The sequence below is a fragment of the Odontomachus brunneus genome, unplaced genomic scaffold (assembly GCF_010583005.1).
Source record: "Odontomachus brunneus isolate Ranch 3 - 2012 unplaced genomic scaffold, Obru_v1 Obru_scaffold_105, whole genome shotgun sequence".
Taxonomy (NCBI): Eukaryota; Metazoa; Arthropoda; class Insecta; order Hymenoptera; family Formicidae; genus Odontomachus; species Odontomachus brunneus.
This window is the reverse complement of record NW_022639555.1, coordinates 690,992-707,175: the sequence shown is the minus strand read 5'-3', so window position 1 is coordinate 707,175 and position 16,184 is coordinate 690,992. Positions and strand designations below refer to the sequence as shown.

General features: G+C 34.3%; 2 protein-coding genes across 11 annotated transcripts in view; one reads left to right on the top strand and one right to left on the bottom strand.

The window, feature by feature from the left end:
• The window catches only part of LOC116849074, an 82,663-nt gene extending 81,132 nt beyond the window's left edge, over positions 1-1,531 (bottom strand). For 2 of the 7 annotated variants that reach the window (XR_004379070.1, XM_032825861.1), the window contains exon 1: positions 1,253-1,530. Coding sequence is in view for 3 of the 7 variants with exons in the window: in XM_032825861.1 (XP_032681752.1) it covers positions 1,253-1,328 (76 nt within the window). In the remaining 4 variants the exon portion in view is untranslated. Of the gene's footprint in view, positions 1-1,252 lie in introns of all 7 variants that reach the window. The other 5 variants (XR_004379071.1, XR_004379072.1, XM_032825862.1 and 2 more) reach the window with 3 other exon arrangements.
• LOC116849070 (protein vein) overlaps positions 1-16,184 on the top strand; it is a 934,475-nt gene that overhangs the window by 328,867 nt on the left and 589,424 nt on the right. The gene's annotated exons all lie outside the window — the stretch shown is intronic.

Here is a 16,184-nt window from a genome sequence, read left to right as displayed (position 1 = left end):
CCAACTTTTCTGTGTCATTACTAGACAATCACTACATTCAATTTTTGCTCAAGTAATTCTCACACCTAATATTTATGCTAAAATTCTGAAAAAATTCATGGATTAACTTTAATGTTTATAGAAAGTATTTACATACTTTTGGTATTAAGATTTAAGAAATGTTATATTAAAAAAAAATTATTATATTTCGCGATTTATAAAAAAAGTGAGTTTTTGCAAAAAAAATGTATAACTTTTGTAATTTTTATTATTTTAAAGTAAAAATTTAGCATTTTATTGTCGAAATGTTTACCTTTAAGGAAAAAATTGTCTCGTAAGTCATCTCTGGAAAAAGTATATTTTTGAATATCAAAGTTCCATTATTTTATGAAATTATATGAAAAAATGCAATTAAAATGCAATTAGATGGCGACACTAATTCTATTTATTACGGTACTTAAAAGGTACAGAGCGCTGAATTTTAGTTATGAGTGATAACCATCCAGTATACGAAGGGTTAATATCTGAAAATCTATGTTGTCATTTGCAAAATAGTAGACGATTTTTTTGTTCAGTTTGATTTAATGTACAAGTATACAACAGCAGATGGCGCCATTCCAGCTCATCTACCATATGATCGTTCACCAATATTTTTTAATTAATATCTTGACTATTATTGCGAATTTCGCAAAATGGTATAGGACTTTTGTGTTCATCTCAATCTGCTCTGTGTCTTCCCCAAAAAATTGTGAAAGTGATCTGGGACAACCTGTGTGTATGTATGTGTGTGTGTGTGTGTGTGTATATATATATATATATAATTTTATATAAATAATTTTATACATATAATTAATAAGTAATATTTAGAATAGATGATTTTTTAAAATATAAGAGAAAATAGTATTTTAAATTTACACAGAAAGGAGGAGAAATTTTTGAACTTAAAAAAATGATTCTGCTTATATGCGCAATGATTAAAGATTTAACAGCTATGGAATTTACATTCCTTGCTTGGCTTTTTGGCTAATTTCATGAATGCCACATTAAGATTAATCCTGTAAAAAATGGATATAGAAATGGTAAGAATGTATACATGTAAAGCGTCGCGTTTTCGCTCTGACACTCGGCGCAACAATCTACGGATTACGAATTTCCGAATTGACGGTTAATCATCGGGGAAAAAGGTGGAATTTGTTAGCTTAAGAAAGAATGACACTGAATGAGAATGCACAGAAAAAAGTTGAACGCGAAAGCCCGCTGTTTGATAAGTTACCTGTACAATTAGGATCTCCGAATTTCGTGGAATTCCCGCAGATATCATTCCATACCGTGAGATACCTCGTACACATCGCGTAGAACGAAGGGATTTCCTGCCGTCGATTGTAATCAAATGCTCGTCCGACGTAGAGATTAACTAACCCGGCTACTCACACCGTGACATTCGTACGGGTTGCATATTCATACTTGAATTAGATCGACGTCAAATCGAGAGCTCTTCAATGCTCGTCGTAAATAACTATCTAAGACTGATAGCTTTCATACGCTATAGCTGATAGTTTCCATGCGCTATCTTTATCTAACGATCCGCACGTCGTTTTTTCGCTCTCGTTTTTAACGATTCCGCTCTAGTCTCTATAGGAGTGGCGTGCAAAGTGCGTGCAAGTTAAAAAGAGCAAGTTATCGCGCGCGATATGGATGCTCCAATAAATGCGTTCGGTTGAATAATTATAGAAAGAAAATGTGACGTCCAATAATGGCTAGTGCTGTCCTACAAAGAATCAGTCGACATTCGTCGTTGTCAAAAGATATTGTAGTAGTTCTTTTGACGTACATAAAAAAGTGTATCTCTTGAAAATTTAAAATTAATGAAAAATTTTATGTTAAAAAAATGTATAACACATTTCATATGTCCAAAACGATCTACCCAAATTTTTATGTTAATTTAGAACAACACTGTTAATTATTGGAGGGTCAAATTCAAACCAATTTCTTGAGTTAAATAATATTTAGTTAACTATCATGTGTGTCAAAATTTACTATTTTAACACAAAACATGTGTTTAAAAAAACAACCACATCTAATCAACCCAATTAAAACAATATTAAGTCATTTTTTACTAAAACAAAGGTTACATTATTGTACACATATTAAAAATAAACTAAATTTTAGTCAAATTTAATACATTTCATAAGTTAAATTATAAAACTCCATTACATTAGTTAAATTAACGACATATTTAGGAGTAGTGGCGACTTATAGGAATGATTAAAAATAACTCAAATTGAGTATAATTTGACACTACGGGTTTAACAGTGAGTCATGTCCGTTTCTATTGATCAATAACTGATCAACTTGATCGTTTTTCATGACTTTGATTCATCTGGCAAGCGAGAATGTATCAAAACAAAAGTGACATTTTGACAGCTTGACATTTCATATATACATGTTTTTATCAAAAGATTATCCGCTCACGTGTAATGTACAAAGTATAAGAAGAGTAATAGTGTTAAAAAAAGATGAGTAAGAAGTTAATATATAAAATTATAATTATTAAATTATTAAATTATTATCCGTGCTTGGCTCCTTATAGGCCATTCAAATATTTCTGTTAGTTATTCAAGGAGCTTTCTATAATTTCGGTTTATCTTAAAAGCATTGGCAATAGAATATGCTATCTCTCTCGTATTATAACATTTCTTACGAGATTGACTCTTTCTTTCTTTCTTTTTTTCTCTCTCGACTTACACCTTAGAGAATTTATAAACATTGTGTTGCGAGAGGACTGTCGAAGCTTCGGTGGCCGAATGGAAAGGCGTCCCGCCCGGAAAGTGGGGAGGTTCCAGGTTCGAGTCCTGGCGGAGGCAATTTTTTCGCAACATATAAAATGAATCTATTTCAGTCATCGGTTTAATGGATGTTTTGGGAATATAAATATATATATATATATATATATATATATATATATATATATAAAAGTATATATATATAAGTATATATATAAGTTTGGGATTCAAGGACAGTCTAAGTGTGGAAGGTTGATTTGTACGATGATCGAGAAAATTTCGTGCGTTTGACATGCTGGATATATTATCCTCTCACTATCATCTTAATATTATTAAAGTAGTATTAATATCTAATGGCACTAAGACATCCATGCTTGGCTCCTTATAGATCATTCAAATTTCTGTTATCAAATTATTATTAACACGTATGTGTGAAACTATCCAAAGGTCACTTTGACACATGTTTGTTTTGACACATTTCCGCTTGCCGGATGAATCAACAGTCATGAAAAACGATCAGCTAGAAGCGGACACAGCTGGTCCAAACTTTCTAGTGACTATTAATCTGGTGAATAGTGTAGTATCAATGCAACTGAGTGTACATACAGATACTAAAGAGGATCGTCAAATAGACGCTAACATGATACCGCTATCATCTCTTCACATATGTTATGCAAGTGTGTGTGCTACGTTGTCATTTCAATTTTCTTACACACATAAACATTACTCTATGTTATTTCATAAATGTCGTACTGCCATTTTGGCTCCTGTCTGATCATTTCCGATCACTTTGCATCACGTCTGCAGCAGCTTTCAATTCTGACAACTTGAAGCTCTGCAACTCCATTTTAAAAGAAGGAAACATTCTTAGTAAAAACCGTGTAGATAATACACTGAAATTATATACTGAAATAATATACTAAAGCTACAAGAATTTCATCTAAATATCTCTAACGGCCAAACATACAACCGACATAAGCGGAACATGTAAACAAACAAAACTTACGTACAAAACAAACTGAAATCAGTATTCAAAGTCAGATCTTATATTTAAAGTCGTCTTAAATTCATCTTCGGATAATATACGGATCATTTTATTGGTTACAAAGTATCTAAAGGATAATGTAAAACGGACTTATGTATAAAATCTGACTATGAATATCGGCCTGAGAATCTCCTTTTCTTGAAGTCGGTTAAAAATCGATTGTAATTACTAGCAAGCTAACAAAATAATCGATGACAGGAGTCGCAGTGACAGTGTAAATATCGACTCTTTATCAGAGTGATATCTAACAGATAAGAATATAATAAACAAAACTTAGGCTTCCCTGAATTATCCGTTGCAGTTGTAATACTGTCAGATTATTAGTCACTTACTCGGATTAGTCAGATGCTATCACTTCTGCTCTTATCATAACCAATTACTTCGCCGTGTAGTAGCTTTCAATTGTGATAATTTGATAAGAACGTTATTTCATTATGCCTACCATTTCACAAACAAGTATACAGTCAATTGATTGAAGATTGCAATACTTTTCGCAATAAGTTTGAAATGCATTCTGTATTCAAAAGGAGAAATTGTTTTTCAGGAAATTTTGAGGAAATACATTTTTTTCTGTTGGATACAAAATAACTTGAAACCTTACCGAGTGACAGAACATAGACTAGCATTGAAGTGAAGTTCTATTCTTCTAGAGCGTATAATATAACTTTATATGTGCAAAGATTTCAGTTGATCTCCGCGTACGACGCGGACTTAGGTGGACGAATCTCGCTCTTTCCGAAGGGATATCGCGGTGAATGCTGCTGCGAAATCACGTTTGGGTCCAGCGAGAGAGGACCACTGAATTAAACTCGCTTCATAAACGTGCGATCGAGATCGATCGTTATCGTTTTATCGCTGGCGATAAATATCCAGCCTTTTCTTCCGAGAATTTTCCGATTATCAAGTCTCTCAAGCGTCACTATCTTTACGGAGTAAAGCTCCGTCTATGTAGCTCGCAGAACGCAAGACGCAAGTCGCAAACGTAGACGCAAGATGACGTATCAGCTCGCAGAAGGTGCACGTACCTTAGTCGTATTCGCACTTCACATGACAAGTTAATTCAACTCGAACTTTCTGCAACTGTATTGCTTCTGCAGCTGTGTCTTGCTGGCGTTAACCATCACGGAAGAAAGACTTCGAAGTGAGGTTGTGAGGTTATTGTCTTCGTAGTCAAAACAAACTTAACGGTTTTGTGGTCAGTAAGTTTGTTTGTTACATTGATTACTTAAACATATATCAAGTCTCTAAAAGAACATACCAGATAATTACGTTGGTATATCACAATGAAAAATAATTTCAAAGGAGTCGTTAGGCACAAATATAACTTCTTACATGTGCATATCACTTTTGCGTTCAATGTAAACACTCGCCTTACGAGGTAATTTGCCAACTGCGAGTGAGTTTCTATGTATTCTGCGCGTCTGTGGTCTGCGTCTTGCAGCCTGCGAGTTATGTAGATGAGGTTTAACAACAAACACTTGTTCGTGAACGAATGCTAATGAAAATACATTATGCAATGAATTTATTATATGAAAATCATTATATTGGGCACAAAAATGCAGAAATTTGCAAAACATAACATTTTTGCTCCTTTCCTTGAAATCTATCATACTGCCAAGTAATTTATCGATCTGATGACATTAAAATTTTTATAATTTTGTTATTTAGAAAAAGAATAGAGTGTCTGAACTTAGAGTTTGAAATTCTTAATATGGACATAAAGAACTACCATTTGGAACAAACCGCATTCTAAAAGCGCGTTTTTATTTTTGTTTTTCCTTCCTTTGTGAAAGAAAGAAATTCACATCTAACATCAAGTTTAAATCTAAAGATTCCACTTAAAACAAATTTTAAGGAATGATTATTAATACAGGCCGAAATAGCAGCGACTGTGTCCTACGATATCCTCTGTCAGTACTAAAAATCTGGTAAAAGGTGTTTGGTAGAGCTGCGGTGTATAGGTAGATTAGGTCAAACTAAACAAAAAATTTCTGTATCATTTTGCGAACAACAATTCTAAGTTATTAATCAAAGAAAATTCGTGAATAATCACGCTATACAGTAAATGAGATATAATGGCGACGTCTGCCGCTGTATGCTTGTATATAAGATCAAGCTGAATTAAAAAATCCTCTACCATTTTCCAAATGACCACGTAGATGTTTAGTTATTAATTAAAGAAGATTGGTGCATTATTGTGCACAACTGTACATCAATCTTTTTTAGTAAGTTTCATCTGAGGCAAGTTTCGAGTAACGACTATTAGGCTTTTAGGTCCGTATTAATAGTTACTTGAAACTTGTTTCAGGTAAAATACTCAGATTTTTATTCAGGGTCAGATCCAAGTTTTTCAGTTGAATTATGATAAACGTGACATTTATATTTATAGTTGCGATTCAATCTCTCATCCAACTCTGAATTTAAATTTGAGTAAGAGAGAATGGGAAAAATAGTGACGTGTAATCTATTTTCAAGCTGTCCAAATCAGACGTTTTACTAAAACGATATTTTCCACCATCAAAAATACCAAAAACTTAAATACAAGACCCATAAATCATATGGAATAACAAAATTTTCATAGAAACTAAAATCTGCATTTTGTCACTATTTGATGCCCCAACGTGGGGCAAATGGTGACAATCATGAAAAACTCCTGAACTTCCATTCAGTCTCTCTTTTGACGATGTGTGACTAACTAAAAATTGAAATATAATTTCTTTACTGTCATATATAAGAATTTTATTATATAAATGATGTATAAAATCTAATTTTAGTGAAATAATATAACGCGCTTTTGGAAAGTGACTTTTCAAATTACTTATTAATATTTTCTGTATTTAAACCTTTAATAGCATTTAAGTTACACCTAACAAAATAAATAGGAAGAAATGCAATTCAACTAACACTGAATAAGTCAAGTTATTTAAAATTTGTCACTCTTTGCCCCAGGAATTGCCTTTTCTTTTAAAACACATAAGACAATAAGGAATTGATATATACATATAGAGGTTGATATATACATATAGAGGTTAAATCACACAAAAGAAACACATATACAACGCTGAACAGGTAAAATCTCATTTAGGGGTTCGGGAGTCAAAACAATCTAAGTAGAAATACCCGAATAAGATTCAGGTTTTATCTTGTTTCACAAAGGTCAAAATTTTAGACTTCTTTATTAGCTATGTTTGGCTTAGCAGTTTAATTGTTTTTTTCAAAGATGATTAGATGTTCGAGAACTTACTCGCTATTGACGGTAATAGTAGCATAGACGCGGGAAATATAGGAGAAATTTAAACTGTCACTATTTGGCCCCTGTCACTATTTACCCCCCTTCTCCACTATAATTGAGACGATTTTCGAATGACTTAATATGAACCTTAGAACTCACTCACTGTTTAACTTACAGTTTTTTTTTTTTTTTTTTTTAATTGTAATTACAGATCTAATGTCACGAATATCATTCAAATGCAAAATTCTGATATTTCTGATAACTTGAAATTCAGATCTGAGTGTTTCACGTGAGACAAATTTCAAGTAACTGATTACCACATAAGCCCACGTGAGTCGCAATTGTAATTATTTTACACGACTTCACTTGAGAAAATGTGTGGAAATGTTGTGCAAACGGATGTTTGCGATCGAGAAACTTACGAAATCGAACGTGATCTGGCCGATAAACGAAATGTTTTCCGCTGACGGCGCGCGTATCCTACGTTGAGCGCGATGTGAATAAACGCGGCATACGTCACCACTTTTTTTTCCTTCTCTCCCGCCCCCATCCCTTTCCAGCTATGGATAACAATCGCTTTCGCGAAATTGCGGCAGCCTCGCATGAACTCGTCCCGACATCTTATTTCCGCGCCGACTGAAAAATGACCGGTAGTTTCCGCACGCGGCTTCTCCCGGGTTACAGGGGGTCGTTTTTAAAAGAGCGGGATTAGAAAAAAAAGAGCTCAATCGCGGAGTGACGCGCGACTGTGACACCGCGTTGGCCAAGAAACGACGACGACGAGGATGCTCGCAAGAATGCGCTCTGGCGGAGCCTATTCTCACGGATATATCCTTCTTGCGGGATAAACGAGGTCTCTGTGAGGTGAACGAATGTCCCGGGATTACCGTCGTAGACATCGCGTATCCTCTTCGCTACGCCACTCGAGTGGATCCGCTGCCATTGGTGTTCGCGTTGATCTGACAAAATGCCGAAATGTGCCTGCAATCCCGAAATTACACTCGCTGGGTTGACAACCCGAAATATGGTAAAAGACTCCCTCGTGCAGTGAGAAAAAATATTTTGGTATCTGTAACTGTAAATGCATAGTGAAGTAATTATAGCTATAAAGAATATATTTTCGTATAATAAGATGAAACATACAAATACCATACACCTCAACATAAAAACCAATAAAATGTTAAATTTTATATATATTTTTCTTTTAATTTATTCAACTATAAACATTATTCCTTTGATTTGTCTTTGGAAATTATTACAAATTAAAATATAAGTATAAAAAAGGTTTGAGTTTATTAAATTGAGTTATCTGAGATTCTCTAAAAAATCGGGGAACGTTTTGCTAACATCCTGCAATATAAAACGCCCTAAATTTGTGACAATATGCTCTTTTACATTTAAAGAAAATTATTCCAAGTCTGAATCCCAAGTATGTAACTGCATGATTCGTGCAACTAACTGAAGGGAAATAGACACTGTTCAATCATCATTTTCAATTTTGTATTACAGGAGTTTTCCATACACTTGTCAGTGTTTTCGTCTCACAATTCATCAGAACTTGAACATAAATAAACCCATAGATTTTTTCGTACATAATTTCGCTCCATATTTGCAAATAACACGCATTAGTGGAGCACATATTACGTCTAATATATATGCACGCACATTATGTTTTGTAATTTCTGTAGTGTAAACTGCTTCATTCATGAAATGTTAAAGATGCATAGCAAATTAGTGCAAATATAAATAAAATTAAAGAGTCATCTTAAATTATTCTCACGTGAATAAATTACATCTGGATGCTATAAATTATTTCTAACTATTCATCAGAACTCGAACATAAATAAACCCGTAGATTTTTCCGTATATAATTTCGCTCCATATTTGCAAATAACACGCATTAGTGGAACACATATTAGATTTACTATATATGCACGCACATCATGCTTTGTAATTTCTGTAGTGTGAACTGCTTCATTCATGAAATGTTAAAGATGCATAGCAAATTAGTGCAAATATAAATAAAATTAAAGAGCCATCTTAAACTATTTTCACGTGAATAAATTATATCTGGATGCTATAAATTATTTCTAACTAAAATATGAATTTTAAACAGCTCATCTAAATATGTCCTGCAGCACATTAAAAAGATATTTTTTCTTTCAGTATAATATTTAACAGCGATACATACGACATCAAATCAAAGTCCGTCCTGTATCTTAATAGGAGCTAAGACACGTCGAAACACACGTTGTGTCGTTTTTTTATTTAGTTTTCGGAAAAAGCATATTTTGTCAATTAAAACGTGTAGTTTTATTACCCTAGCGTAATTGATAATAATTTTATATTATTTTATATTGTATTAATTTTATATTAATTATTTTATACTGATTTTGTATTAATTATTTTATATTAATTTTATATTAATAATTTTATATTATATGTGTTACTATCTTTTTAAACAATAAAAACGTGCTTGCACCAAATCTAATTATAATTTCCAATGAGATTAACAAAATATTTTCTTTTTGAAGATTAAAAATGTAATTAGCGCCGAAAATGGCCATAATTTTCTGTGAAATTAACAATACTCTCTCAACACAAGTAGAGAAATCCCCCCTCTTTTCTCTCTCTCTCTCTCTCTCTCTCTCTCATATCTCGCTCGTTATATTTCATATATATTTTGTATATATCATATTTTAATTACAGTTTAATCGATGTATTCCATATTATCAATCCACACTGGCGACCGCAATTAATTCCTTTTCACTCAGCCTCTTCCCTCTCCTTCTTCCTCTCTCGCGTCGCGAGAGACCCGGAAGAAAATCCATCGCGCATATCGCACGCAACGCGAGCACTGAGCAACGACTGCCGACGATTTCATTAACGTTTATGGCTCATAAGCCCTGCCGCAATTATACCGCTCTGTCCCGCAGACAGATATTATAGCAAGGATTAAAAACGCGCGCGCGCGCGTGCGTCGATGGTCCGATTTTATGAAATTAGAGCGCGCTACGTGGAGACCTCACTTTTTCTCCCTTCCGCGTTTCCCCGAATAATTTCCGCCCGCGACGATCGCGCCATCCGTTCGACGAAACCGGCCCCGATGCGCCGGTTAAACGAAGCTCGTACGAGCACAACGCGAGCAGCTCATGCATGCTCAGCTCACTAAACTTTAATGCCCCGCCTCGATAACCGGCAGGCACTCGCTGCTCGAGAGCTTGCGACTTAAGTACCAGTAAATCGATTACCGGCTTATGGTTGTAACGTTCCGCTTCTCTACGTGGAACGTCTTCGGCATCGATATTGCCGGCGTCGTCCTCGTCCTCGTCCTCGTCCTCGTCTCGTCTCGTCTCGTCTCGTCTCGTCGTCGTCTCCTCCTCCCCGTCTCCTCGTTCCAATTCGCATTTCATTACGCGGCCGGAATAATGGGCCCCGTATTCTAACCGGATTAAAACTTCGGGATTGCCCGGCCGAAGAATATCCGAACTTTCGGATTCGATACGCCAGGCGCGATCGAGATTTCGAGAGAATTTCGATTGATTCGCGGTTCGGCTTATTAGCATCGCACGCTACCGCTGTACACCGCTAATTACTACGGCCTGTGTGCCGGATGGGATATGCTGGAAACTGTATCGAATCGTTGCGGATTGTTTAATCACTGTCGGAGTTCTTCTCCCCCTCCTGTTTCCTCGCTTCAAGTGACACGACGTGAAGCGAAACGAAGCGACGACGACGAGGAGCCGGGAGAAAAATCGACTGGAGGTTAATCCGCGACGACAGAACAGTGGAAACGGTCGATTGTGGCTTTGCATCGCCGGTGATCGACTTTGTCGATCATTATCTACGTCCGAGTCGGCCGTAGACACAGCTACGTGTGTCGGATCACTTTCGGCTGTTTAAACCAAAGCCACCGCGCAGCCATATCGCTTAATGGCGCTATCTCCTCTTAATTGCTCTATCAAAGATAATTCCGGGAATTAATATCTCGTCGACGAGCGGCGAAATTATCATACACTCTCAAATTACTGTGCACGCCGCCGTCGCATATGCCTCGCGCACTTTCTCGTAATCGCACGGAAATCCGAGGAAACCGTGCCCGACCTGTTTCAAAGAACGCCTGCAGGTCAACCTGCGAATATTGAAAACCTTTATTATTATTACCTTTATTACCCATTACTCCTATTGAAAATCTTTTCAAATAGGTAGAGTTTCATGATTTTGACAATGTGAGGTAATCGACGATGGAAACTCTCTCTCTCTCTCTCTCTCTCTACATATTTTTTTAATCAAATTTACGAAACAAATATATTAAATTAATCGAATTTACGGAACAAATATCTATTATATTAATTTATATATAATATATTAATTAATTAATTATTATATTAATCGCATTTACGAAACAAATGTATTAAATTAATATATTAAATTAATCATTAATCAATGAAATTACATCATATATGAAATTACATCAATGAAATTACATCATATATGGATAAAAGAAAGTATCTAAGAACGAACCAGAATTCCAGTTGAAATTACTACATTTCTGTTGAAGTTAATAAAATTCCTGGGAGAACCAAACAAAATTTCTGGTCAAATAGAATGCTGGTAACTTCAATCGAAATTCTAGCTTCTTCATATTTCTTCTGGATTGTAGATATTTGGTTAATCCAACCAAATTTTTTCCGTCTATAATAATATTTTGCTATATTGATGCAAGAATAAATTTATTAAAAGTTACTAGTACATTTTTTATACTACCTTTTATAAGACCGTATTTTATATTTTAAGCAAATTTTTATTATTCCTTTTGTATTTATTTCATATTTCTATTTTGTTATTCTATATGATAAAAACATGAATGTTATATGAGCCAGTCATAAAAGCCATAATTAAATAATTGTTACAAATTGATTGCGTAACATTGCTCTCATTTTATGTCTGTTGTAGAATGATCTAGATACAATGAAGTTGGAAGTTCCTCAAACTTCCAAATAGAGGGTCATTACCGACGGCGCTTTACTATAATTAATAATATAATTAATAATAACATAATTACTCTGTGTGCAATCTCGTCGGTAATGACTCTCAGTTTGGACAGTTTGGTGAGCAAAATTTCATTTTGCAACTAAATATTCCGAGAAAACAGCATTTTACAAAAACAAATTTCTCGATTACGTTCAACATATATGTATGTATTTGCATCATGGCTTTTGATTACTTTGACGAAGCTGCTTTCTCGAAATAATCAAATTATGATATATAAATATACAGGGTGTTGCCAAAAGGTGGTACTAAATTTTAGGGGTATGTAGTACTCGTTAAAACAAACCAAAAACTCTTAATAAACAGTACTCCGAAAACTTTTTATTTCTGAGTTATAAAGCATTTTAATCTGTGAAAATCAGAAAATAAATTAAATCTACAATAAATGCTCAATGTGCCTTCGGCTCATGTCAATACATATTTCGGCATGTTTCGTCATTGAAGGTCAAAGAGTCCAGGTTTATTTCGTATTTGTTGACAATAGTTTCCAAGTCTCTTAGTCAGTTCATTTACGCACGCCCGTATGAGACCACCTAATTACACAGGGATTGTTGTATTCAACTTTGGATTATGGACCGTGTCTAGTTTTGTGTTATCTGAAAAATGGCTAATTTTTACACAAATTCTGAAATGACGGATATTCATTTTATTTTGTTATTTTAGGTAACAAATACGGAATAAACCCGCAATCTTTGAACGTGTTCGATCTTCAATAAGGAGATGTGCCGAATTATGTGTTGAAATGGACGAAGGGCACATTGAACATTTATTGTAAATTTTAGTTATTTTTTACAGAACAAAATGCTTCATAACTCAGAAATAAAAAGTTTTCAGAGTTTATTAAAAGTTTTTGGTTTGTTTTAACGAGTACTACATACCCCTAAAATTTGGTACCACCTTTTGGGAACACTCTGTATAGACATATTGTGTGTGATTGGAAAATTTGTTGGGAACTAGAGTTATAAAATATTAAGGCTGTTATCCCGGATCATATAGTGCACTCGGTTACTTAACGGTAGACACACATTTTTTTAAATAAAATTGCAGCGCTCCCGATTATTACAAATGAAAGCTGCTGACATGTTTATATAGTAATCGGTTTTGATAGGAGTCGAACAGTACACGATGTAAATATTGAACTTTTATATTATACTCTTATTTAATATAAATAAGAATATAATAAAAATACTTACGTTTCTTCTGATTCTTTGTTGCACAAATAATGTCGGATGTCTCATATATTTTGCTTTCTATCATAACTGATTACTGTGCAAATAAAGTGCAAATACTGTCAATAAAGCTGATAGCATACAGAAAAATGTAAGCAGTTAGACTTAAGCAAATTGACTTTAATCATAGTCAATTATTAGAATAATAAAGAAGAAGAAGCTGTAGATCTAACCTAATTAATCGGATACACAGAAAAACCTAAGCAAATTGAACCTATCATTCGATTACTCTTCGAAGAATCGTAAGGAACATCGTCGACTGTAATTGATGTTTTCTTATTGCTTCAATTGTACTGCTTAAGTTTGTCTGTGTGTCCCTAATCTTGCACGTTCGCTATCATTTGTTTAGAAAACTTCCACCTCGTATTATTTTTACGTAATTTTGTAAAACAGACTTACAAGGAAACCCACACAAGTGTCCGCCCCCGATTTTCATAAACTTATAATATGTTGTACTTTAGATCAAAATAATAGATACGTTTTTTATTATATGTGTCCTTTTGCAAGTTTAGAGGGATGAAATACCCCTTTGAAGAAAATCGGTTTTTTTCATTCGAAGGGAATATAATGAAAACTATAAAAGATAGAAAAAATATTTTGAATAAAAGTTGAATGGTTTTAAGAGTACTTTACAGAAGTTATTTTAATAATTATAATAAGAAGTGGTGGGGGAAATTAAAAAAAAAATTTTTTTTTTCAAATAATTTCTGTAAAGTACTCTTCAAACCATTCAATTTTATTAAAAATATTTTTGTCTATCTCTTATAGTTTTTATTATATTCCTTTCGAATGAAAAAAAACCGATTTTCTTTAAAGCGGTATTTTATCCCCTAAACTTGCGAAAGGGCACATATAATAAAAAAATATTTTGAATAAAAGTTGAATGGTTTGAAGAGTACTTTACTGAAGTTATTTTAATAATTATAATAAGAAGTGGTGGGGGAAATTAAAAAAAAAAATTTTTTTTCAAATAATTTCTGTAAAGTTCTCTCCAAACCATTCAATTTTATTAAAAATATTTTTTTCTATCTCTTATAGTTTTTATTATATTCCTTTCGAGTGAAAAAAAACCGATTTTCTTCAAAGGGTATTTTATCCCCTAAACTTGCGAAAGGGCACATATAATAAAAAAATATTTTGAATAAAAGTTGAATGGTTTGAAAAGTACTTTATAGAAATTATTTTAATAATTATAATAAGAAGTGGTGGGGAAAATATTAAAAAAAATTAGATACAAAGTATCTGTTATTTTGATCTAAAGTATATATTACAAGTTCATGAAAATCGAAGGCGGACACTTGTGTGGGTTTCCTTGCTAGTTTAATAATGTGAAAAAAGTTTTTACCATTACACATATAGGATGCTGGTCTAAAGTGAGAGATCGTTGCGTCACACGTATGTGACGTTGGTAACGAATGTGTTAATAAATAAGATCCACTTGACGCTGCAGACGCTTTGAAGCGCTGCGTAGACAAAACTTTCTTCAAGTGTTTGCAGTCAAACGGATCGTATCCAGTGTCTCTTATTTGTGGCAACTTGAAGCACTGCAACTTGAAAGAACTTGATTAGGAAAAATGTGTACATACTACAAACTGTTTTGCAAGTAAACATACACCTATCTATCTCGTCCTTCTAATCGAAATAATTTTTCCCAAGCGTTCCCACGAGTTCTTCACGAACACTCGAGGTCCTAACGAAATCGCATCAAGTCATCATATGTGATCATAAGATCACGATGTGATCGCCCATCGGTGGATTCCCTCCTTCGGTTGGATCATTCAACAGACGACGGTACCGTCGTCATGCATGCGTATGTGTATACGTAGCAGTGCGCGCGCGTCTGTATGCGCGCAGGCAATCACCTTAATGATAATTTACGATCGGGGACATAAACGTGTCCCGGCCGGAATTGATTTGTTTACTCCTGAAGGATCTTCGCGCGATTCGGCGCCGCACCGCGCCACGCCAGGTCGCGCACTGGTGGCGACCCGTCGTCCCTCTCTACCCCTCCTCCTCTTCCACTCGTTACTCGTTGTTTATTTTAGCCCCGCAAAGTTACGATTTTTAACGTCTTCATTTGCGACCGCCACGCCGCGGTGTTTACGACGGCGCCTCCGTTTAAATTCGGGAATTTATGAACTACGTCACGCAGCGCGGCGCACAGTGGGGACAAATAGAAATTTATTGTTCAAAAATCGCTAGAGACCACAATTTTATAGCAATCAGGATGAATTTTTGCTTAAATTAAACGTTAGTCAATGTAGAAAAAAAATGGCAAGCCCGATTTTTTTTTAATTCTTCTAAATGTTGCAATATTAATAAGACTTTGTAAAAAATTATCAAGTTTTATGAGCCACTCCAATTGGAAAACTTTCCATCTTTTCGCCGCATACACAGAGAGAACGATTTGGTTGAATCAAATAAACGCTTCTTTGGAATAGTCCAAACGAATTTTTCGATTGATCGAATAAAATTTTATTTGAAGCAACAAAAATATTTATTTGCGGCTTAGTCCCAAAGAAATATTTTTGTTGTGTCAACCAAATAATTTGTTTGGACTATTCCAAAGAAATATTTGTTTAATTCAATAAATCGTTCTCTCTGTGCAGTACAGTACTAAGGTTTTCAGCATCGCTGATTACGAACCTGATATAAAAATCAGAATTTGGCAGTTGACAACTGCTAATCTCCTGTCAACATAAACAAAATCATTATGTTTTAACACAGTATATATGTGCAATAGAGTACACTGAGAGAAAAGACTGGTAACTATAACAAACTACATTTAGTTACAGAAATTCATTGAATCCTTAGTAACTAATACTAAATATGATAATAATTACCAAATATTTAATAGATCGGGA